Source organism: Carlito syrichta, unplaced genomic scaffold (genome assembly GCF_000164805.1).
Source record: "Carlito syrichta isolate Samal-C Ts95f unplaced genomic scaffold, Tarsius_syrichta-2.0.1 Scaffold288448, whole genome shotgun sequence".
Taxonomy (NCBI): domain Eukaryota; kingdom Metazoa; phylum Chordata; class Mammalia; order Primates; family Tarsiidae; genus Carlito; species Carlito syrichta.
Genome location: NW_007232544.1, coordinates 219792 through 244537, shown reverse-complemented (window position 1 = coordinate 244537; position 24746 = coordinate 219792). Strand labels below are relative to the sequence as shown.

Genomic DNA, 24746 nt, shown 5'->3' with positions numbered 1-24746 from the left:
AGCCTCGCCTGCTGGGCTTCGGCGATCCTTCCGCCTCAGCCTTCCGAGTAACCAGAATTACAGGCGTGCGCTACCACGCCCAGCTGATTTTTGATTTATTGTAGAGATGAGGTCTCGCTGCCCAGGTGGGTCTCGAACCCGCGGGCTCAGGCAATCAACTCACCTCAGCCTCCCAAAGGCGCGGGATTACAGGCTGAGCCACCAAGCCCGGCGGCAATCCTTTTGCTTCCAGCTCCCAAAGTCCTGGGATTACAGGTATGAGCCAGGATAGCTGGATTGTCTTTTTAAAAAACATTAATTTAGGCCAAGGTAGCTCACGCCTATAATCCCAGAACTTTGGGAAGCAAAGGTGAGAGGATCATCAGAGCCCAGGGGTTTGAGACCAGTTTGAGCAAGTTGGTGAGACCTCGTCTCTGCAATAAATAAAAGTAGTAGCTGGGCATGGTGGCGCATGCTTGTAGTTCCAGCTACTTGGAAGACTAAGGTAGAAGAAATGGCTAAGCCCAGAAGGTTGAGGCCACGGTGGCCATGAGCGTGTCACTGTACTGTAGTCTGGGTGACAGAACTCAAAAAACAAACAAACAAGAAAACAACATATTAATTTGGAGTTTTTTATTTTTCAGAATACATACAATATTTGAATATTTTCTTTCAGTTCATACTTTGCCAATTTGTTTTTGTAATGTCTCTTGATAAGTAGTTTTACATTAAGGTATAATTTATCAATATTTTCTTTTTGAATATTGTTCTGGATACTATCTAAGAAATCTTTATGTAAACATCATAGGGTTGTGGTATGGTGGCTCACGCCTATAACCAAGCACTTTGGGAGGCAAGAGGCAGAAGGATTGCTTGAGCCCTGGAGTTTCAGACCAGCCTAGGCAACATAGTGAGACATCGCCACAAAAAAATTAAAAGGCAGGGCACAGTGCCTCATGTCTGCAATCCCAATGCATTGGGAGGCAGAGGCAAGAGGACTGCCTGAGTCCAGGGGTTCAAGAACAACCTGGGCAACTTGGCGAGACCTCATCTCTACAATAAATCAAAACATTAGCCAGGTGTGGTGGCACACACCTGTGGTTCCAGCTACGTGAAAGGTTGAGGTGGAAGGATTGCCTAAACCCAGCAGGTCAAGGCTACAGTGACTGTGAGCATGCCATTGCACTCTAGCCTAGGGAACAAAGTGAGATTCCTACTCGAAAAAAATAAGAAACAAAAAATTAGCAGGGTGCAGTGGTGTGTGCCAGTATTACCAGCTACTTGGGAAGCTGAGGCAAAGGAATCACTAAGCTCAGGAGGTTGAGGCTGCAGTGAGCTGTGATCATACCACTGCACTCTATCTAGCCTGGGTGACAAAGTGAGAGCATAAATTAAAAAAAAAAAAAAGAAAAGAACAGCATAGGATATTGTGGTGTTAAATAATTTAATAATTTGAAATATTATCCTTCTAGAAGAATTTTTTTTTTTTTGAGTTGGAGTCTCACTCTGTCGCCCAGACTGGAGTGTAGTGGCCGCTTCCGGCCACCGCAGCCTTGACCTGCTGGGCTCCGGTGATCCTTCCGCCTCAGCCTTCCAAGTAGCCGCAATTACAGGCATGTGCTACCACACCCGGCTGACTTCTAGAAGATTTATACTTTTAGCTTTCGTGTTTAGTTCTGTGATCAAGATCAAATCAAGTTTGTGTATGGCAAGAAATAAGCATCAAAGTTTAATATTTTTCATATGAACTTTTTTTTTTGAGTTGGAGTCTCACGCTGTTGCCCAGGCTGGAGTGCAGTGGCACGCTCACGGCCACCACAGTCTTGACCTGCTAGGCTCAGGTGATCCTTCTGTCTCAGCCTTCCAAATAGCTGGAACTACAGGAATGTGCCACCATGCCCAGCTAATTTTTTCTTTTTTTTGATTTATTGTAGAGAATAATTTTTTCTTTTTTTTGATTTATTGTAGAGACGAGGTCTCACCAAGTTGCCCAGGCTGATCTCGAACCTATGGGCTCAGGCAATCCTCTCACCTTGGCCTCCCAAAGTGTTGGGATTATAGGCATGAGCCACTGTGCCTGGCATCCTATGAACATTTGATTGTTTCAGCATAATTTGATAAAAGGTTGTAACTGCCAGGCGTGGTGGTTCACACCTATAATCTCGACACTTTGGTAGGTGGAGGCAAGAGGACTGTGAGCCCAGGAGTTCAAGACCAGTCTGGGCAAATTGGTGAGACTGTATCTCAACAATAAATCAAAAAAATTAGCTGGATGTGGTGGCACACACCTGTAATTCCAGCTACTTGGAAGGCTGAGGCAGAAGATCACCTGTGTCCAGCAGTGAGTGTGTGTGCCACTGCACTCTAGCCCGGGCAACAGAGTATTTTTTCCAACTGAAAAAAAAAAAAATAAATAAAATAGAATAAAAGACCATCAGAGAGGGCATGGTGTTCACGCCTGTAATCCAAGTAGTTTGGGAAGCTGAGATGGGAGGATCACTTGAGGCGAAGAGTTCAAGACTGGCCTGGGCAACATACCAAAATCATCTTCTCTACAAAAAAATTTTAAAAAACATTAGGTGGGACAAGAGGTGTGTACCTGTAGTGCTACTACAGGCTACTTGGGAAGCAGGGGTGGGGGCATTGCTTGAGCCCAGGAGTTTGAGGTTGCAGTGAGCTATGATCACGCCACTGTACTCCAGCCTGAGATCAAGACCCTGTCACAAAAAAACAAAAACAAACTATAAAAGTGTGTGTCTATTTCTGGGCTATATACTTTGTTCTATAAATCTATTTCTAATACTAAGATTATAGTTTTTATTCAACTACATTATAGTAACTCCTTTTTTTTTTTTTTTTTTTTTGAGTCAGAGTCTCACTCTGTTGCCCAGGCTGGAGTGCAGTTACATACTCACAGCCACCGCAGCCTTGACCTGCTGGGCTCAGGCGATCATTTCGCCTCAGCATCCCAAGTAGCTGGCTGATTTTTCAATTTATTGTAGAGACACAGTCTCACAAAGTGGCTCAGACTGGTCTCAAATCCCTGAAATCAGGTAATCCTCTCACCTGGCCTCCCAAAGTGTTGGGATTATAGGCTTAAACCACCGCACACAGCCTAAAATCCTTTTTTTTTTTTAAAAGAGTAGTTTTAGATTCACAGCAGAATTGAGTGGAAGGTACATAGATTTCCAACTTATTCTTTGCCCACACATGCATAGCCTCCGTCACTATAAATAGCCTCTGCTAAAGTGGTATATTTATTCCAAATGATGAAGTGACATATCGTCATCATCTAAAATCCACAGTTTAGATTACAGTTCACTCTTGGTATATATTCTATGGGTTTTGACAAATGTAGCCATCATTAAAGTAGCATACATAGCAGTTACACTGCCCTATACATTGTGCTTTCACTGCCCTAAAAAATCTTCTATTTGTAGGGCAATGAAACTACTCCTATCAATCCTTTCCTTCTCCTAACCACAGATCTTTTTTGCCATGTCCACAGTTTCGTCTTATCCAGAATGTCACATATTTGGAATCAAACAGTGTATAGCCTTTTCAGGTTGGGTTCTTTCACTTAGTAATGTGTATTTCAAGTTTCCCTGTATCTTTTTGGTGGCTTGATAACTCATTTTGTTTTAGCACTGAATCTGAATCATATTCCACTCTCTGGTTGTACCAGGTTTTTTTTTTTTTTGAGTTGGAATCTCACTCTGTCACTCAGACTGGAGGGCAGTGGCACACTCCCAGCCACTGCAGTTTTGACCTGTTGGGCTCAGGAGATCCTTCCGCCTCAGCCTTCTAAGTAGCTGGAACTACAGGCATGTACCACCATGCCCAGCTAGTTTTTTGATTTGTTGTAGAGATGAGGTCTCACCAAGTTGCCTAGGCTGGTCTCAAATCCGTGGGCTCAGGTATTCCTCTCACCTCGATCTCCCAAAGTGCTGGGATTATAGGCATGAGTCACCCCGCCCAGCCTATACCAGTTTATCCATTCAACTACTGAAGAACATCCTGGCTGCATCCCACCTTTTGCAATTACAAATAAAAGCTGTTATAAAACATCTGTGAGATTTTTTTGGTAAGACATATGTTTTCAACTTATGTGAAAATAAAAAGGAGCATAATTGCTGCATCAAAAATGTTAAAGGAGAGAGAGTGTGTGTGCATACATATTTTTTTTTGAGTCAGAGTCTTACTCTGTAACCCAGGCAGGAGTGTAGTGGCATGGCTCACAGCTACCTCAGCCTCGACCTGCTGGTCTCAGGTGAACTTTCCATCTCAGCTTTCCAAGTAGCTGGAACCACGGGTGTATGCACCATACCTGGCTAATTTTTTGATTTATCGTAAAGACGAGGTCTTGCCATGTTGCCCAGGCTGGTCTTGAATTCCTGGGCTCAGGCAGTACCCTTGCCTATGCTTCCCAATGTGTTGGGATTACAGATGTGGCCCACTACACCTGATTAAGAGTATATTTTGTAAGAAGACAATTGATTTTTAAATACTGATTGCTTTTAATAACCTTGTTACAGAAATAGTAGCTTTTCTGGGTGAATCTCTTTGGATTTTCTATATAATTAATCATATCTTCTGTGAATAGAAACAGTTTCACTTCTCCCTTCCTGATCTTCACGACTTTTATTCATCTTCTTGATATAGTACAGCTTTGGCTACGACATCCAACCAATGTTGAACAGAAGTGGGAGCAAGTCTAACCAATCTTTGGGGAAAGGATTCAATATTTCACTGTTAAGTATTACATTAATGGGAGATATCTTTGATAAGATGAAGGAACTTTCTAGTTTTAAGAATGTTCTGCATGTCTTTAAGATGAATTTTGTTCTATAGCTGTTTTTTTTAACTTAAGTCTTTGCCAAGTTTTGCATCATGGTAATACTAACCTCATCAAATGAGTTTCCTCTCTTTCTCTATTTTCTGAAAACAAGACTGGTGTTCTTTCTTTCTCAAATATAGAGCAGACTTCAAATTTTAAAAGTTAGCTGGGCACGGTGGCGTGTGCCTCTGGTTCCAATTACTTGGAAGGTTGAGGCTGAAGGATCACCTGAGCCCAGCAGGTTGAAGCTGCGGTGGCCAGGAACGTGTCACTGCACTCCATATGGGTGACAGAAAAAAGATCTAAGCTATTCAGATATTCTACTTCCTCTTGCATCAGTTATAATAAGTTGTATTCTTACACAAATTTGTTTAATCTAAATTCTTTATTTTTTTTTTTTTGAGTTGGAGTCTCACTCTGTCACCCAGACTGGAGTGCGGGGGCCGCTCCCAGCCACTGCAGCCTCGACCTGCTGGGCTCTGGCGATCCTTCCACCTCAGCCTTCCAAGTAGCTGGAACTACAGGTGTGCGCTACCACGCCCAGCTAATTTTTGATTTATTGTATAGATGTGGTCTCGCTGCCCAGGCGGGTCTCGAACCCGCGGGCTCAGGCAATCCACTCACCTCAGCCTCCCAAAGGTGCGGGATTACAGGCTGAGCCACCGAGCCCGGCTAATCTAAATTCTTAAATGTATTGACATAAAATTATTCACAACATTCCCTTATTAGCTTAGTACTTAATCCTCTACAGTGACATAACTCTTTTATAATAGATACTGGCAATTTGTTCTCTCTCATTTTTTACTTATCAATGCAGCCAGAGGTTACCAATTCTGTTGCTTTTGTCAAACTTTTATTTCTTTACTATTTTTTTACTGATTTTTGTTTTTTAGTATTTCCTTTTTTCTTTTTATACAATTAATTTGCTCTTCTTTTTTTGGAGATGAGATCTTGCTATATTGCCCAGGCTGGTCTCGAACTCCTGGGCTCAAGCAATCCTCCCACCTTGGCCTCCCAAAGTGCTGGGATTACAGGTCACTGCACCCAGATGCTCTTTTCTTAGCCTATTAAGGTAGGAACTTAGATAATTGATTTTAACTTTTTTTTTCTTTTTTCTTTTCTATTTTCTTTTGAAAAGAAATATCACTCCATCACCCAGGCTGGAGTGTAGTGACATGCTCATGGCTATCACAGCCTCCACCTGCTGGGCTCAGGTAATCCTTCCATTTCACCCTTCCAAGTAGTAAGAACTACAGATGTGCACCACCACGCCCGGCTAACTTCTTGATTTACTGTAGATATGAGGTATCGCCATGTTGCTCAGGCTAGTCTTGAAACCCTGAGCTCAGGTGAAATCCTCTCAACTCCACCTCCCAAAGTGCTGGGATTATAGTGTAAGCCAATGTGCCTGGCTTATTTTTTTCTTTTTATTTTTAGTTAAATTATTTTTTTGAGTTGGGGTCTCACCCTGTTGCCCAGGCTGGAGTGCAGTGGCACGCTCACGGCCACTACAGCCTTACCTGCTGGGTTCAGGCGATCCTTCCATCTCAGCTTCCTAAGTAGCTGGAACTACAGGGGTGCATCACCATGCCTAGTCAAGTATTTTTATTGTAGAGACAAGGTCTCATCAAGTTGCCCAAGCTAGTCTCGAATCCCTGGGCTTCTTCGTCTCTTCCTCAGTTTCTTCTCACCTTCTCCTCTCCCCCTCAATGCTAATAAAACAGTTTGGTTCCCCCTGCGCCCCCCCCAAATTACAACTATGTATATAATTCTCTAGCCTCTGTCTATCAAAATGCTGAGATTACAGCATGAGCCTTCACGCCCAGGTGCATTATTTTCATTATCATTCAATTTGATGAGTTGGAGTCCCACTCTTGTCGCTCAGGCTGGAGTGCAGTGGCACTCATGGCTACCGCAGCCTGGACCTGCTGGGTTCAGGTGATCCTTCTGCCTCAGTCTTCCAAGTAGCTGGAACTATAGATGTGTGCCACCATGCCTGGCTAGTTTTTGTGATTTATTGTAGAGACGAGGGCTCACCAAGTTACCCAGGCTGCTCTTGAACCCCTGGGCTCAGGCAATCTCCTCTCTCCTTGGCCTCTGAAAGTACTGGGATTACAGGTTGAGTCATTGCGCCTGGCCAATCTATAGTATTCTACAAATTTCAATTAGGGCAAGGAAATTGACAAGCACATGAATCTTTTTTTTTTTTGAGTTAACACAGAGTTTCAAAATAAACTGTGTGAAAGTTGACAAAATTGAAGACACAAATAAACAAACCCACAATCATAGTTAGAGATTTTAATATTTCTTTCTCAATAATTTATAGAACAGTTAGAGAACAGGTCAGTAAAGACTTTAAAGATTCAAAGCCAGGCTCGGTGGCTCAGCCTGTAATCCTGCGCCTTTGGGAGGCTGAGGTGAGTGGATTGCGTGAGCCCGTGAGTTCGAGACCCTGCTGGGCAGGTGAGACCTCATCTCTACAATAAATCAAAAAATTAGCCGGGCGTGGTAGCGCGTGCCTGTAGTTCCAGCTACTCGGAAGGCTGAGGTGGAAGGATCACTGGAGCCCAGCAGGTCGAGGCTGCGGTGGCCGGGAGTTGTCATTTTTTTTGGGGGAGAGGCCAAACCGTTTTATTAAGGTTGAGGGTGAGGGGAGAAGTCGAGAAAAGAACAGGGAAGGGACAAAGAAGCCATGTTGCCGCCAAAAAAGGTCATAGTTGGAATTTTTTTCTTAAGATAGGTCTTGCTCTGTTGCCCAGGCTGAAGTGCAGTGGTATTAACATAGTTCACTGTAACCTTGAACTCCTTGGTCAAGTGATCCTCCTGTTTCAGCCCCCCAAGTAGCTAGGACTACAGGCATTTTTTTTTAACTGGGCATGGAGGCTCATACCTGTAATCCCAGCGCTTTGGGACGTGGAGGTGAGAGGACTGACTGAGCCCAGGGGTTCAAGACCAGCCTGAGCAACATGGTGAGACCTCATCTCTACAATTAAAAAAACAAACAAACAAAAAATCAGCCAGGTGTGGTGGTGCATGCCTGTGGATCCAGCTACTTGGAAGGCTGAGGTGGAAGGATAACCTGAGCCCAGCAGGTCGAGGCTGCAGTTGTAGTGAGCATGCCACTGCACTCCAGCCTAAGCGACAGAGTAAAATTCCATCTCAAAATAATAATAATAATAATTTCTTCAGAGAAAATTTAATTTGCACCGGGCTCGGTGGCTCAGCCTGTAATCCCAGCCCTTTGGGAGGCTGAGGTGAGAGGACTGCCTGAGCCCGCGGGTTCGAGACCCGCCTGGGCAACTTGGCGAGACCTCATCTCTACAATAAATTAAAAAAAAAAAAAATTAGCTGGGCATGGTGACACATGCCTGTAGTTCCAGCTACTTGGAAGGCTAAGGTGGAAGGATTGCCTGAGCCCAGCAGGTCGAGGATGCGTTGGCTGGGAGCGTGCCACTGCCCTCGAGTCTGGGTGATAGAGTGAGACTCCAACTCAAAAAAAAATTAATTTAAAAAACCATATTTTTGTTTTTAAGCTATCATAAAAGTAAAGACAGGGAGAAATTAAAAATTTCCTCTCCTGAGCCTGCGGCCCACGTGTTGTCCTATCACCTCCAAATACAAGACAACCATCAATATCCAGAAACTCAAACTTATATGCTGCGGCCATCTGATCCTCTGACCCCATTCAAGTTCGCCAATTGTCTCTTTATAGCAAAAGGATTCAGTTCAAAATCATACAGTGCATTTAGTTGTCATGTCTCTTTAGTCTTCTTCAATCTGTAACAGTTTCCCAACCTTTCCTTGTCTTTTACGACTCTGCCCCTTTTTAAGACAGCAGGCAAGTTATTTTGAAAGGTTATTCCCTTTAGGTTTGTCAGACATCAGGTCAATATCAGATTTAGGTTATTCACAAAAGTAACGCAGTTTTGTCAGTGCATGCTACCAGGTGGTTCATGATATCAATTTGTCCCATGATTGGTGATCACTTTGATCACTTGATTAAGGTGACATTTGCTAGAATTCTCCACAGGAAATCCAACAGACACCCCTTATTTGTGGTCTCACATTCCACAGTTTTCATTACCTGTGGTAAACTGTGATCTGAAAATATGAAACAGGTGGAAGTAAACCAACTCATGCATTTTAAATTGCATGCCATTCTGAGTAGCATCATGAAATCTTATACTATCCTGCCCAGGACATGAATTATCACTTTGTCTGGCATATCCACGACATACATACAACCTGCTCATTATTCATTTACAGGCCATCTTAGTTATCAGACTGACTGACATAGTGTATATAGGATTTAGTAGCACTATCTGCAGTTTCAGGAATCCACTGGGGGTCTTGGAACGTATCCCCAATGGATAAGGGAGTAGTTATTATATGCATTTTTCTCTTTTGTATTTTTAAGATATTTGTAGTGAGGCACATTGAAATTATGAAAATAACTCAATTCTTATCAGACTTTCTATTTATTTACTTATGTTGGCATGACCCCACGATTTCCTATTTAATTTAGTGGTTTATGGTCCAAGACATTTCTACTTAATTTGATGATCAAGTTATCCCCAGTTTAGACAGTGGCAGTCCAGTTTGTTTTAGTGGATAATGATATTTGTGACTCATAATCTGGGTGCTAAATGTGCTCACTGCTATTAGCATATCACACAGTTCTCAAGTAGTCTCAGTGAACAGAATCAGGAAATGTGAGTGTCCTTTATCATTTCCCTGGTTGTTGAAGCTTTACATGTCTAAGAATGGCTCTTCTAGAATTCTGGCACTAAATAGGGAGTTTGGGTCTTGCCGTACATTGGTCTAAAGTATCATTTTCTGTTCAGTTCCAGTCTGTAGCCTCAAAGACCTATATCTAGTTATGATACTAATGTAAAGCCAACTGGTTACAGATCATGGAGCTTCAGCTTTATGTTCCCCATTTGTAACAAGATGCAAATTTTATCTCCTTGTTATCAAACTTGACGATATATTATGTATATTTTTTCCTCACTCTGTTGCCCAAGCTGAAGTGCAGTGGCACACTCACAGCTACTGCAGCCTCCACCTGCTGGGCTCAGGTGATCCATCCACCTCAGTCTTCCAAGTACAAGTTCCAAGAACTACAGGCACACACCACCACGCCAGGCTAATTTTTAAATTTATTGTAGAGCCAAGGTCTCGTCATGTTGTCCAGACTGGTCTCGAACCCCTAGGCTCAGGCAATACTCTCACCTCGGCCTCCCAAAGTGCTGAGATTATAGGCATGAGCCATTGTACCTGGTTTCTACTTCAATTATCTAAAAAGCATTTTATTAAACATTTATATGTATTTCAAAAAGAAGAGATGTCTTTCTGCATTAGGCGTAGTCTGTCATATTGATTTTAAAATGTTTTGCTTGTTTCAAATTGTACCCTCAGGAATTATCAACTCTCATCCTCTTATTGTTTTTTAACACACATCAATACTCCCTCTGCCCCACCATATTCACATTTCTGAAAATAGAATGTATCTTTCATTGATAGTCTCTTGTTTTCTTCCTTTTAATATTTTTTATTAAATAGAGATGGGGTCTTGCTATGTTGCTCAAGTTGGTCTGGAACTCCTGGTCTCAAGTGATTCTCCTGCCTTGGTCTCCCAAATCTCAAAGTGCTGGGCTTACTGGCAGAAACCACCATATCCAGCTGATGGTTTCTTACAATGCTTACAAATGATGGCAAATATTCTTTCTTAAGAGTACAAAAAATGATGGTGCATCTTAAAATCAATGTATTTACTTAACTATAATACAGTGTAATATTCTGCCTCACTTCATAGAATTTAACTGAATTACAGGGCCACAATTCCTTATTAAAAATAGCTGTTCCCCTTTGGGAGGCTGAGGTGAGTGGATTGCCTAAGCCCGCGAGTTCGAGACCCACCTGGGCAGGCGAGACCTCATCTCTACAATAAATCAAAAAATCAGCCGGGCATGGTAGCACGCACCTGGAACTCCAGCTACTCGGAAGGATCGCTGGAGCCCAGCAGGTCGAGGCTGCGGTGGCCGGGAGCAGCTACTGTACTCCAGTCTGGGTGACAGAGTGAGATTCCAACTCAAAAAAACAAAACAAAACAAAACAAAAACTTCCAAAATCAAGGTATCAGCAAAATAAATAAATATCAATGAAGTCAAGCATGTTTTGAATTTACATGTTTTTCCGACTTTAATACAAGGCATATTAGTTTGAGGGTTGAGGCAGCATTCTATATTCAAACATATTAATGTATCTAGAGCAAAATACTTCAATAGTCATCTTACATGGAACAATGATTATATGAAAAGACATATCAATATAGTTCATAGTTTGCTGCTAAATGTCAGTTTTTGCCAACAAATCAGTTATAAAAACAGCTTTTAGTTTTCATCAGTCTAAGAACTTCATATTTGGAAACAAGAGACTCTGGATGTAAAATTCAGTTTTCTTCTTCTTTTTTTTGAGTCAGGGTCTCACTCTGTCACACCACTGGAGTACAGTGGCTTACTGCAACCTCGAACGCCTGGCCTTAGGTGATCCTCCTGTTTCACCGTCTTGAGTAGCTAGCACTATAGGCACACATCAACATGACTGGCTAATTTATTATTTTTTTTAGTTGGAGTCTCACTCTGTTGCCCAGTCTAGAGCGCAGTGGCACGCTCACAGCCATCCCAGTGTCGACCTGCTGGGCTCCAGCAATCCTTCTGACTCAGTCTTCCAAGTAGCCAGAACTACAGCTGTGCACTATCATGCCTGACTCCGGCTAATTTTTAAAAACATTTTTGTAGAAACAAGATCTCATTATATTGCATAGACTGATCTTAAACTCCTGGGCTCAAGCAATTCTTCTGCCTTTGGTTAACAAAAAAACTGAGATTATAAGCATGAGCCACCATGCCCTGCCCATTATTTTATTTATATATATATTTTTTACTCATATAATTATTATGGCAAAGATAGAGACAGCTGACTTTTCTCCCTTCCTTTCCTACAATATATAATTTGAACAACAAAATAGCACCATACAGAAAAAAAAATTCTATCCTGCAACAGCCTGATTTTAAGTACTATTTGATCACAGAAAAAAGACTCCCCCTACCTGAATAGTGTTTTCCATTATTTAGTCACGATGTAGATCACCTACTAAAAGTTAGTAAGAGACTAATGTGGGAAACTAGAGATAAAATCTTTAAAGTAAGGGATTTCCATTCTCAAACTCTTAATTCCTATTCCTGCCAGAGATGTAACAAATAATAGTTTATCCATTATTCTTCCTATTTCCCCCCTAGAAATAATTGGGGGTCCCTTTATCCCCTTGAATAGTTAGAGCTTTATTCTAAGTTCTAGGCTAGCACATTTACCATCCAGAACAAACTTATGAGACCAAAATGGTTGTTTTCCTGTGAACAAGACTCTTAAAATAGTTCTTATTTTCAAAACCTATTTACCCTTAGCAGGTTCTAAACCTGCTGAGAATCTACTTCCACTGCTATGAGCACACTAGTGAATATAAAAGGCTCTTTCGAAAGAATTTTGGCACTAAGCCTAGAGAATACGGAACTTACGCTTACCTTCATTAAAGTAAGCGCTAGTTATCTAGCTGAGAATAAACCTCGTAACTTCATGTTGTAGTTAAACCTTTGTTCAGCCATCCATATAATAATGAAAGCAAACTAATCTTTACGGCAGAACTTGCTTATGCTTGCTGATTTATGCTTGTTTATGCACTGCTGGTACTCTATGGGGAGGAAAAGAGTATTCATTTATCAAAATATAGAAAAGAGCCTTATAGTCAAGTGGGTCAAGAAAGTCATAGTTGAAGAAAATACTACAAGGCATAGGCTCAACATCTAGTACACAATAAGGTGTTCCTGGTTCCCTGTTATGTATTCAATGAATCCCTTTAAAGCAATTTTGTTTGTCCAAACAAACCGAATACAAGAAAAAAAAACTATCATCTACATTCAATAATTTATCCTAATTTCTCCATCTTTTGTTTCATTCAAACATCAAATACTTGTTAAACTTCTCTTATATACCAGGTACTGAGAAATTCAGAGAGAAGAAGAAGACAACAGAGGAAATAGACAAGTAAATAAATACTGTAATTATATACTACAGAAAGAAAGTGATGTGATCAAAAATAAAGGGAAGGGTTCACTATCCCATTATGCTACTTTTTTTTTTTTTTTTGATTTGGAGTCTCATTCTGTCACCCAGGCAGGAGTGCAACGGCACGCTCATCGTCGACCCCCGAACCCAAGAAATAACATTTTTTTCCCAGCAATATATTGTGTGGACTTAGTACTCACCAACATGAATGGGGGCAGGGAATAATCCATATTCATGCTCTCCTGGAGTATACTCCAGCTTCTCTTTCTTTAACTGGATCAATCGGCTCTTTGGGCTGTGATCAGTAAAGAATGGGAAATAGTCAGAATTAACAAAATTTCTTCCTGGTCAAATATAGACAATAGATTGCTCTATCAAGCATATCCAACAGTGGCTTGAACTGTAATTGCACTTTTTGAGGAGAGGGTAATAAGTACATTCATACATTTATAAAAAATTTTTGGAACTGCCTTGAAGAAAAAGGCACTTTATTTTTTTATTGAGTCAGAATCCCATTCTGTTGTCCAGGTTGGAGTGCAGTGGCATGCTCCCAGCCACCACAGCCTTGACGTGCTGGACTCAGGTGATCCTTCTGCCTCCACCTTCCAAGTAGCTGCAACCAGAGATGAGTGTCACCACGACTGGTTAATTTTTTCTTTTTAAAAATTTATTATAGAGATGATGTCTCACTAAGTTTTCCAGGCTGGCCTAGAACCCCTGAGCTCAGGCAATCCTCTTGCTGCTGCCTGCCAAAATGCAGGGATTATAGGCACAAGCCATCATGCCGAGCTAGAAACAGGCTCTTTAGTTTGCCCTAATGGTTTTGCAGAAGAAACCCAATTTTAAATATGATTATGATGAATGTCTTATATTTGGTAAATTTATAGTTTATAAAGTATTTTCACATGTTAACATTTATATGAATACTGTAAAGCAGGTAAGAGGAAATGTTAGGTCTAGTTTACATATTTGGAAACAGATGCTCTAAGAGGTTGAGTAAATGATTTACCTTACTTTTACTGGCTGGTAAGGGGAATTTTTTTTGGAGTCTTACTCTCTCACCCAGACTGGAGTGCAGTGGCATGCTTATGGCCACTGCAGGCTTGACCTACTGGGCTCAGACGATCTTTCTGCCTCAGCCTTCCAAGTAGCTGGACTACAGCCACGCACTCACACGCCCGGGTAATTTTTTGATTTATTGTACAGATGTGATCTCGCAAAGTTGTCCAGGCTGTCTTGAACCCCTGAGCTTAGGCAAATCTTTCACCTGAGCCTACCAAAGTGCTGGGATTACAGGCTTGAGTCACCGCACCTGGCCCTGGTAAGGAGATTTAAGATTAAAACCTTGCTGGGCATGGTGGCTTACACCTGTAATCCCCGCACTTTGGGAGGCAGAGGTGAAAGGCTTGCCTGAGTCCAGGGATTTGAGACCAGCCTGGGCAACTTGGTGAAACCTTGTCACTACAATAAATCAAAAAATTAGCAGGGCCTGGTGGTATGCACATGTGGTCCCAGCTACTTGGAAGGCTGAGGCGGAAGGATCGCTGGAGCCCAGCAGGTTGAGGTTGTGGTGGCCGGGAGTGTGCCACTGCACTCCAGTCTGGGCAGCAGAGTGAGACTCCTATTCAAAAAAAAAAAAAAAAAAGATTAAGACCTCAGTTTATTGCTCAACCTCTATCTACTACATTATTCTCTTTCTTTTATTTCACCATATCTTTGTAGGCTTATCTCTTCTACTCACCTTACTGGTCTGTTTCCTAATGTTTGAAAAGAACAATTTCAAGAGATATCATAAACTTATAAAAGGGGGGAAAAAAGAATTTAAAAAAAAGAAAGGGCCAGGCGTGGAGGTTCACACCTATAATCCCATGGGTTTGAGAACAGCCTGGGCAACTTGGTGGGACCTCATTTCTACAATAAATCAAAAAATTAGTTGGGCGAGATGGCAAATATCTGTAGTTCCAGCTACTTGGAAGGTTGAGGTGGAAGAATTACCTGAGTACAGCCGGTCGAGGTTGCAGTGGCTAGGAAAATGCCACTGCACTCCAGTCTGGATGATAGAGTGAGACTCTGACTCAAAAAAAAAAAAAGAAGGAAGGGAGAAAAAAATGTCTTTGGATAACCTCATTTAATGTATTATAATTTTATTTTGTTTTAAAGTTCCAGTAAACAAGGCAAGGCTGATATGTTTTATTCCTCTAACGAAATTACAAAATAATGCCTTTAAAACAATAAAATCGAGGCCATTATATCTTGGAACAAGTAGATAAAATTGGCCCCCCATATCTGTGAAATGCAAATTCAGTCAACTGTGGATCAAAAATACCCGGAAAAAACATAACAATAAACAAGTACACATAAAAATATATGATAACAACTACTTGCATACTTGTATGCTGTATAAGCATTATAAATAATCTAGAGATGAAAGGAAGTATGGGGGGAGAGATGTGTGTAGGTTACATGCAAATACTACCAGATTTTACATAAGGGTCTTGAGTGCCTGGGAATTTTGGTAAGCCCCAGGGGGTTCCTGTGACCAATCCCACAAGGATACCAGAGGATCACTGCATACTAATGTGTATTTTACAGATGAGAAAACTAAGGCCTGAAAAAGTAAGTTATTTTTAAAACCTGAAGTTTTTAATATTCAACCTTATTTCTTTCTAGTGGGTCATTCGTTTAGTTATTCAGTAATTACTAAGCAAGCACTCATTAAACGCATGTCCTGTACTAGGTGCTAAGAAACAGTGGTGTTTACATTCTCTTTTATTTTTATTTTTTTTGAGTCATAGTCTCACTTTGTTGCACACTCACTGCCACTGCAGCCTCGACCTGTCGGGCTCAGGCAATCCTTTCACCTCAGCTTTCCAAGTAGCTGAAACTACAGGCATGTGCCACCACGCCCAGCTAATTTTTTTGTTTTATTGTAGAGAGACAAGGTCTCACCATATTGCCCAGCCTGGTCTAGAGCCCTTGGGCTCAGGCAATCCTCTCGCCCCGCCTCCCAGAGTACTGGGTTTACAGGTGTGAGCCACTGCACCCGGCTGACAGTTTACATTCTAATTGAACAAATGATAATGAAATAAGAAAATAACTAACAAAACAAATCAGGACAGAAAATAATGAATGCTAGGGAAATGATTAAGATGAAGTTACGTTCTTATTTCATTATTGCTTGCGCCTGGCCTCCGACTACAAAAATTTTAAGTGATACTTACCTCAGTAACAAATCAATGGAAAATCTTTTCATTGCAAAATAAGGCGGAATAGTTTTCATGTTGATCATTTTAACCACAGGCAAATGAGCTCTTTCCCTGAATTCTAAACTTTCCTTTTTTGATTTCGTTATTTTTGTTTTTTAAGGTCAGATCTTCATGACTTTTTGAAAGATACTGTGAGAGTTTCTGCCACTAGTAACTCATTCATTTTCCACCCTGTTGCCAGTAATTACCTTAAAAAACAAACATATGCTCTTACCACATCCATTCCAAAAACTATCATGTTTTTTATTTTCTATAGTCAATGGGATAAAGACTAAATATACTAGAGTCAATAGAGTCCATGGTTATGTGATCCTTATCATCTAATGCTTATTTTCCAGAAGGGCACTGTATTTCAGAAACACTAAACTTTTGAGTTGCTTATATATATGAAAAAAATATTTACATTCTAGTATGTGCCTCTTTACATGCTGTCTTCTCTGACAGGAACACCCTTCTCCATCTGACTAACTACTACCAGACTTCAAAAACCGAACTCATCCATATTTTATAAAATATTTCTTACTTGACAACAGTGATTTTAAAATTCTGAATTAGCCAGGTGTGGTAGCTTATGCCTGTAATTCCAGCACTTTGAAAGGCCAAGGCAGGAGGATTGCTTGTGCTCAGGACTTCGAGAAGAGCCTAGGCAACATAGCAAGACCTTATCTCTATAAAAAAGTTTTTAAAATTACTCAAGCGTGGTGTTGTGGTATGTGACCGTAGTTCCAGCTACTCAGGAGACTGATGCAGGAGGATCAATTCAGCCTGGGAGTTCGAGGCTGTGGTGAGCCATGATCATGCCACTGAACTCTAACCTGGGTGACAGAGTGAGACCCCAAGTCAAAAACAAAAAACAAAAACTGAATTAGTGTTTATCAACTTGTACTTTGCCAAAGGACCATAAAATTCTTAAAAGTAAGAATATTTACCAGGCAAAGTGGGGACTAACAGGGAGGCCCAAACTTTGTCTGTATAAAGACCACTTATCTACCTAATCCTGAATTGTACCCCACACCTTAAATAAAATAAAAAGTAAGGATATTTTACTCATCTGATAAAGATTGTAGAACCTAGCAATCAATAAAAAATGAAGATTATAATCAGATCATTTTAATTACACATAGTGTCATTTTTCTTATTTGTAATTAATAAAAAAGGTGCCATCAGAATTCAAACTTAGGAATGTAATCTAGACAGGCAGAGAGTATAAAGATCAAGGAGGAGTATTAGTGCCATACAACGTAGTGCAGTATCATGAGTACAGTAAATATCTTTTATATTTGGGCATATTACTTTTGTATTAACTTTTTTTCCATGTCAGATGGGCAATGTGCCCATCTTGTAACAAAGTTTAAGGTAGGCACATCTTACACGAGTGTGAAAACCTAATCATCAGAGTTATGAACCATAAAAAGATCTATATCATTATTTGATAGTTAAAGTATATTTTTTAGACATGGAAGAATAACAGGTTTTAAGGGATGTCTGCTGAAAGGTACTACTACTTACTCTGTAGTTTTGTAAACGTCAGAATACAGCCCTGCTTTCTGATACTTCTTCTTTGGGGGACGTGGGGCCTTCTTTTCCCTTGGGATGAGAGAAAGCACAGGCTGCAAGATACTTTCAGGTTCAGGAGGTTTAGCTGGGGTTTCAGGAATACTGGGAATCTCAACTGGTGCTTCATTAAAGCTAGAAAGAGAAGTTTAAAGATAATTTTATTATGAAAACAATTTTTCTAAAATGATTGTCTATTACAAGAAAAAACAACAGAAATTAAAAAAAGAGGTATAGGGACATGTTGGAATAAATGATACCAGACCTGTCCTCCTCACAAAAACTTATAGAAATATGGTATCTACTAGAAACCTAGAAAAAATTTACAAAAAAATTATCACATTGTTATTTAATGATAATTTATTAACAATAGTTAATAATAATTATTAAAAATTATTATCAGACAACAGTAAATGCAGTACTGTGATGTCAGAGAATATTTTTATTTATTTTATTTTTTTCCGTTGGAGTCTCATTCTGCACCCAGGCTGGAATGCAGTGACACGTTCACAGTAACTGCAGCCTCGACCTGCAGGACTCAGGTGATCCTTCTGCTTTAGCATTTCAAGCAGCTGGAACTACAGTTGTGTGCCACCACTCCCAGTTATTATTATTATTTTTTATTGTAGAGATGGGTCTCACCAAGTTGCCCAGGCTGGTCTCGAATCCCTGGCCGTAGGCAATCCTCCTGCCTCAGTCTCCCAAAGTGCTGGGATTACAGGCCAGCAATGTGCCACGTTGAGAAAATTGTAAAAATGAGGTGAGTTGCACACTTACTTTGTCTTTTTTTTTGAGTTGGAGTCTCACTCTGTTGTCCAGACTGGAGTGCGGTGGCTGCTCCCGGCCACTGCAGCCTCGACCTGCTGGGCTCTGGCGATCCTTCCACCTCTGCCTTCCAAGTAGCTGATTTTTTGATTTATTGTAGAGATGAGGTCTCATTGCCCAGGCGGGTCTCGAACCCGCGGGCTCAGGTAATCCATTCACCTCAGCCTCCCAAAGGTGCAGGATTACAGGCTGAGCCACCGAGCCCGGCTACTTTGTCTTTTTTTTGAGCAGGAGTCTCACTCTATTGCCCAGGCTAGAGTGCAGTGTCATACTGCTCACGGCCACCACAGCCTCGACCTGCTGGGCTCAGGTGATCCTTCCACCTCAGCCTTCCAAGTAGCTGAAACTATAGACATGCGCCACCACACCCAGCTAATTTTTTATTTATTGTAGAGATGAGGTCTTGCCAAGTTTACCAGGTTGGTCTAGAACCCGTGGGCTCAGGCAATCCTCTCAGCTTGGCCACCCAAAGTGCGGGATTATAGGCATCAGCCACAGTGACCGGCCTCACCTTGTCTTTTTCAGAATGACTGTGGTACAGGAGTAGAAACCAAGCAGAGAACAGCCTAACTGATGAGTTGAAAAGAAAAAGAGCATAGTTCGGAAGGGCTGAGCTGAAATTTGTGGACTGAACACCAAAGTGGAAAAAGGTATGGAGAATTCTAACTCTAGAACTCTATGTATGAGTCCCTATTAGTATACTGTAAAATACTAAGCTGTGTATCTGAAGGGCAAAATTCCACATGGCTGGAAAGAGAACTATAAGCTGAACAACTCAGAGTCTTCACATGATGGTAGATACTCAGATTCCATTAGATGGAATAGAAAGATATTGTCCAACACTGTGGGGCATTCAACAGAGAGTCCAAAAGGTAATGTTATCCACTGTTAGAGGGATCAACTATCCCTGGAATAAAGGTCATCTCTACCTAAGCTTAAAAGCAATCTTCAAAAGAATCCAAGCTGATCAGTAAGTAACTGAACAGCCTACCAAAATGAAATTGGACACTTGTAAAAGAAACCAACAAAAACCAGACATACAATAATGTGACATTCACAATGCCTTGTATTCAATAAAAAATTCCTACACATGTCAAAATGCAGGAAAATGTGATCAAGAAAAAAAATCACTCAACAGAAATAGCCTCAGAAATCACAAAGAAATAAAAGGACCTTAAGGTAATATTACAAATAATGATCAAGAATTTAGGGCATGATGTAGTTGTTCACGCAAATAATCTCAGTGTTTTGGAAGCCCTAAGTGGGTGGATCACTTGAGGGTAAAGAGATTCAGATCTGCCAAGGCAACATAGCAAGACTCAATTTCTACAAAAAAAAAAAAAAAATTAAAATTAGTCAGGCATGTCAGGTGTGGTGACTCACGCCTGTAATCCGAGCACTTTGGGAGGCAGAGGCTAGAGGATTGCATGAGCTCAGGTGTTCGAGACCAGCCTAAGCAACATGGGAAGATCTTGTTTCTACAATAAATCAAAAAATTAGCTGGGTGTGGTGGTGCACGCTTGTGGTTCAAGTTACCTGGAAGGCTGAGGCAGAAGGACTGCCTGAGCTCAGCAGGTCAAGGCAGCGATAGTCGTAGGCAGCACGTCACTGTACTCTAGAATGGGTGACAGAGTGAGACCTGACACACACACACACACACACACACACACACACACACAAATAGGCATATTGGCTAATGCCTGTAATCCTAGCTATTTGGGAGACTAAGGAGGGAGGACCTTGTTAGCCTAGGAGTTCAAGGTTATATTGAGCTATGACTGCACCACTGTACTCCAGTCTGGATGATAGGGTGTGACCCTATCTCTTGAAGAAAAAATTAATTAAGCCAGGCCTGGTGGTTTATGCCTGTAATCCCATGACTTTGGGAGGCGAAGGTGAGAGGACTGCCTGAACCCAGGGCTTCAAGAACAACCTGTGCGACTTGGCGAGCCTTCAACTCCACAATAAACCAAAACATTAGCCGTGCGTGGTACCACAGGCCTGTATTTCCAGTTACTTGGAAGGCAGAGGTGAAAGGATAGCCTGAGCCCAACAGGCAGAGGCTGTGGTGGCTGCCTGCATGCCACTGCACTCTAGCCTGGGTGACAGAGTGAGACTCCAACTAAAAAAAAAAAAAAAGGAGACAATGGAGATAGCAGACTTCTTATTTTTAAAAATTAAAGTAGGAGTCTCATTCTGTCGCTCAGGTGGAGTGCAGTGGCATGCTCAAAGGCCACTGCAGCCTCTACCTGCTGGGCTGAGGCAACCCTTCCACTTCAGATTACCAAGTAGCTGGAACCACAGGCACATGGCACCACACCTGACTGATTTTTTTTTGAGTCAGAGTCTCACTCTGTTGCCCACATTGGAGTGTAGTGATATGTCCATGGCCACGGCAGCCTCGACCTGCTGGGCTCAAGCATTCTTTCCTCCTCAGCTTTCCAAGTAGCTGGAACCACAGGCATGCGCCATCATGCCTGGCTAATTTTTTTTTAATTTAGTGTAGAGATGAGGTCTCACTAAATTGCCCAGGATGGCCTCGAACCCATAGGCTGTTCTGTGTGTGCGCATGTACGTGTGTATGTATGTATGTGTGTGTGTGTTTGAGTTGGAGTCTCACTCTGTTGCCTGGGCTGGAGTGCTCACACCAATGCAGCCTTGACCTACTGGGCTCAGGGAATCCTTCTGCCTCAGCCTTCCAAGTACCCAGAACTACAGGCATATGCCACCACCCTTGGCTAAATTTTTGATTTATTGTAAAGATGAGGTTTCACTAAGTAGCCCAGGTTGGTCTTGAACCCGTGGGCTCAGGCAATCCTCCCACCTTGGTCTCCAAAGTGCCTGGCCTATATATATATTTTTGGGTAGGAATCTTAAGGCAGGAGTGCAGTGGCATGCTCACGGTCAATGCAGCCTTGACCTGCTGGGCTCAGGCAATCCTTCCATGATACTTCTGCCTCAGCCTTCCAATTAGCGGGAACCACAGGAGTGAGCTACCACACTTAGATAATTTTTTTAATTTTTGAGTCAGAGTCTCACTCTGTTGCACAGGCTGAAGTGCAGTGGCAGGCTCATGGTTACTGCAGCCTTGACCTGCTGGGCTCAGGCATGCACCACCAAGCCCACCTGACTTTTTGATTTATTGCAGAGACAAAGTCTTGCCAAGTTGCCCAGGCTAGTCTTGAATTCCTGAACTCTGGCAATCCTCTTGCCTCTGCCTCCCAAAGTGCTGGGATTACAAGCATTAGCCACTGTGCCTGGCTTCTGTATATATATATTTTCTGTTTGTTTGTTTTGTTTTGTTTTTTGAGTTGGAGTCTCACTCTGCCGCTCAGACTGGAGTGCAGTGGCCACTCCTGGCCACTGCAGCCTCCACCTGCTGGGCTCTGGCGAAACTTCCGCCTCAACCTTCCAAGTAGCTGGAACTATAGGTGCGTGCTACCACACTCGGCTAATTTTTTGATTTATTGTAGAGATGAGGTCTCACCAAGTTGTCTAGGCAGGTCTCGAACCTGCGGGCTCAGGCAATCCACTCACCTCAGCCTCCCAAGGCGCGGGATTACAGGATGAGCCACCAAGTCCGGCTTGTATATTTTTTAAAAAAAAAATGGTCAGGCACGGTGGCTCATCCTATAATCACAGCACATTGAGAGGTGGAGGAGAGAGGATTGCCTGAGCCCATGGGTTCAAGACCAGCCTGGGAAACTTGGCAAGACCTCATCTCTACAATAAATCAAAAAATTAACCAGGCGTGGTGGTGTGCACCTGTGGTTCCAGCTACTTTGGAAGGCCGAGGTGGAAGAATGGTCTGATCCCAGAAGATAGAGGCTGCAGTTACTGTGATTGTGCCATTGCACTTTAGCCTGGGCGACAGAGCAAGACTCTAATGGGAAAAAAAAAATTTTGATTCCTCACTCTTTCACCCAAGCTGGAGTGCAGTGGCACTCTCATGGCCACCACAGCCTCGACCTGCTGGGCTCAGGTGATCCTTCCATCTCAACCTTCCAAATAGCTGGAACCAAAGGCATGCGCCACGACGCCCAACTAATTTTTTGATTTATTGTAGAAACAAGGTCCGGTCAAGTTGCCCAGGCTGGTCTGGAATCCCTGGACTCAGACAATCCTCTCACCTCTGCCTCCCAAAGTACTGGAATTACAGGCGTGAGCCACCATGACTGGCAAATTTGATTCCTTTTTAAGGCTGCATATTATTCCATTGCATGTATATAAACATATTTTGTTTATCTAGTCATTTGCCAATGAACTTTGGGATATAATCATCTTTTGATTATTTGTTTTGTTTTGATTTTTGAGTTGGAGCATCACTCTGTTGCCCAGGCTGGAGTGCACTGGCATGCTCACGGTCACTGCAGCCTCAACCTGCTGGGTTCAGGCAACCCTTCCTCCTCAGCATTCCAAGGAGCTGGAACTGGAGGCGTGCACCACCACACCCAGCTAATTTTTTGATTTATCGTAGAGACGAGGTCTCACCAAGTTGCCCAGACTGGTCTTGAACCCATGGGCTCAGGCAATCCTCTCACCTCGGCCTCCCAAAGTGCTGGAATTACAGGCTTGAGCCACCGTGTCTGGCCCCTTTGACTATTTGCAAATAATACCATTATGAACACTGTTGTACAAACATCTGTTCAAGTCCCTGCTTTGAATACCTCTAGATATATACCAAAAAGTAGAATTGCTGAGTCATATGGTAACACAATATTTAATTATTTATATGTTTTGAGTCGGGGGGGGCCTCACTCTGTCAACCCAGGATGGAGTACAGTAGCACAATCACAGCTCACTACAGCCTTGACTTCTGGGCCTCGGGCAATACCTCTGCCTCATCCTCCTAAGTAGCTGGAACTACCATGGTGTGATACCATGCAAAACTAACTTTTTAAATTTTCTGTAGAGATGAGGTCTCACTATGTTGTCTAGGCTGGTCTCAAACTCCTGGGCTCAAGCAATCCTCCTGGCCTAACCTCTCAAAGTGCTGGGATTATAGGCATGAACTACTGTACATGGCCAATGTTTAATTTTTTGAGAAACTGCCACAAAAACCCCAGAGCTCAGCAATGTTTACATGTTCATCAGAGTTCTATTTTCTACACATCCTCCTTCATATTTGTTATTTTCTGTCCTTTTAAAAATAATTAACAATAACTATTTTAATGGGTACGAAGTAGTATTTCCTTCTGGCTTTTAGTTCATATTTTCCTAATGGTTAGTGATGTTGGGCATTTTTCCATGTGCTTATTAGCCATTTGTATATCTTTTTTCCAGAATAGGGTACTTTTGTCTGCACTGAAAATCTGTTCAGGAAGATAACCATTCTCAATGATTTTCATAATGGCATCTGGGAACTCATCTAGTACCTCTTGGTTGGCAGAAGTTGATTCTCCTGTTATCTTAACATTTAAGGTAAACTTGTTTCTAAAATCACCAAATCATCCTTTGCTAGTATTAAATGCTCCAGCTTTAGATCTTTTTCTTTTGCTTTAAGTTGTCATATAACAACTTCACTTTTTCTCTAATCTATTAGAGTCTATTGGTATGCCTTTCTCAAAGCAATCCAGCATCCGCATAAAAGCTGCATTTCAAAACAAGATAAAAAGGTATCTTGCAAAAAGTGCAAAGTTGTTACACCTGCAGCGATGATTTTACAAATTTCCTTTTCTTTTTTTTACTAAGTTCCTTATGCAGGATTCATTTATCTTGAAATGGAAGACAAACACGACTGCAAACCTCAATCTCTAATACTTATGAAGTAATTCAGTAATGTCAAGAATCTTCTCTACTTGTTGGAAGCACTTGCAGCAACACTAGTGGTACTTCATATGGATCCCATGGTGTCATTCAAGGTTTACGGTAGTGCAGTAAACACAATAAGATATGCAAGAACCATGAGATAATCACCTTTTACCATGACAGGGAATTTACTGAAGAAATGAACTGCTCACTCAGAGGTAACTAGTGAGTGTCACAGGGCTTTTTTTTTTTTCTTTTTTTTGAGTTGGAGTCTCACTCTGTCGCCCAGACTGGAGTGCAGTGGCCGCTCCCGGCCACCATAGCCTTGACCCGCTGGGCTCTGGCGATCCTTCCGCCTCAGCCTTCCGAGTAGCTGGAACTACAGGCACGCACTACCACGCCCGGCTAATTTT

At 41.9% G+C, this 24746-nt stretch overlaps 1 protein-coding gene across 3 annotated transcripts in view; it reads right to left on the bottom strand.

The window, feature by feature from the left end:
- The window catches only part of ASH1L (ASH1 like histone lysine methyltransferase), a 202012-nt gene that overhangs the window by 67747 nt on the left and 109519 nt on the right, over window positions 1-24746 (bottom strand). For 2 of the 3 annotated variants that reach the window (XR_002481715.1, XM_008053776.1), the window contains exons 6-7: window positions 17716-17895; window positions 13141-13235 (exon numbers count right to left, since the gene is read on the bottom strand). Coding sequence is in view for 2 of the 3 variants with exons in the window: in XM_008053776.1 (XP_008051967.1) it covers window positions 13141-13235; window positions 17716-17895 (275 nt within the window). In the remaining variant the exon portion in view is untranslated. The remainder of the gene's footprint in view (window positions 1-13140; window positions 13236-17715; window positions 17896-24746) is intronic. The other variant, XM_008053777.1, reaches the window with a different exon arrangement.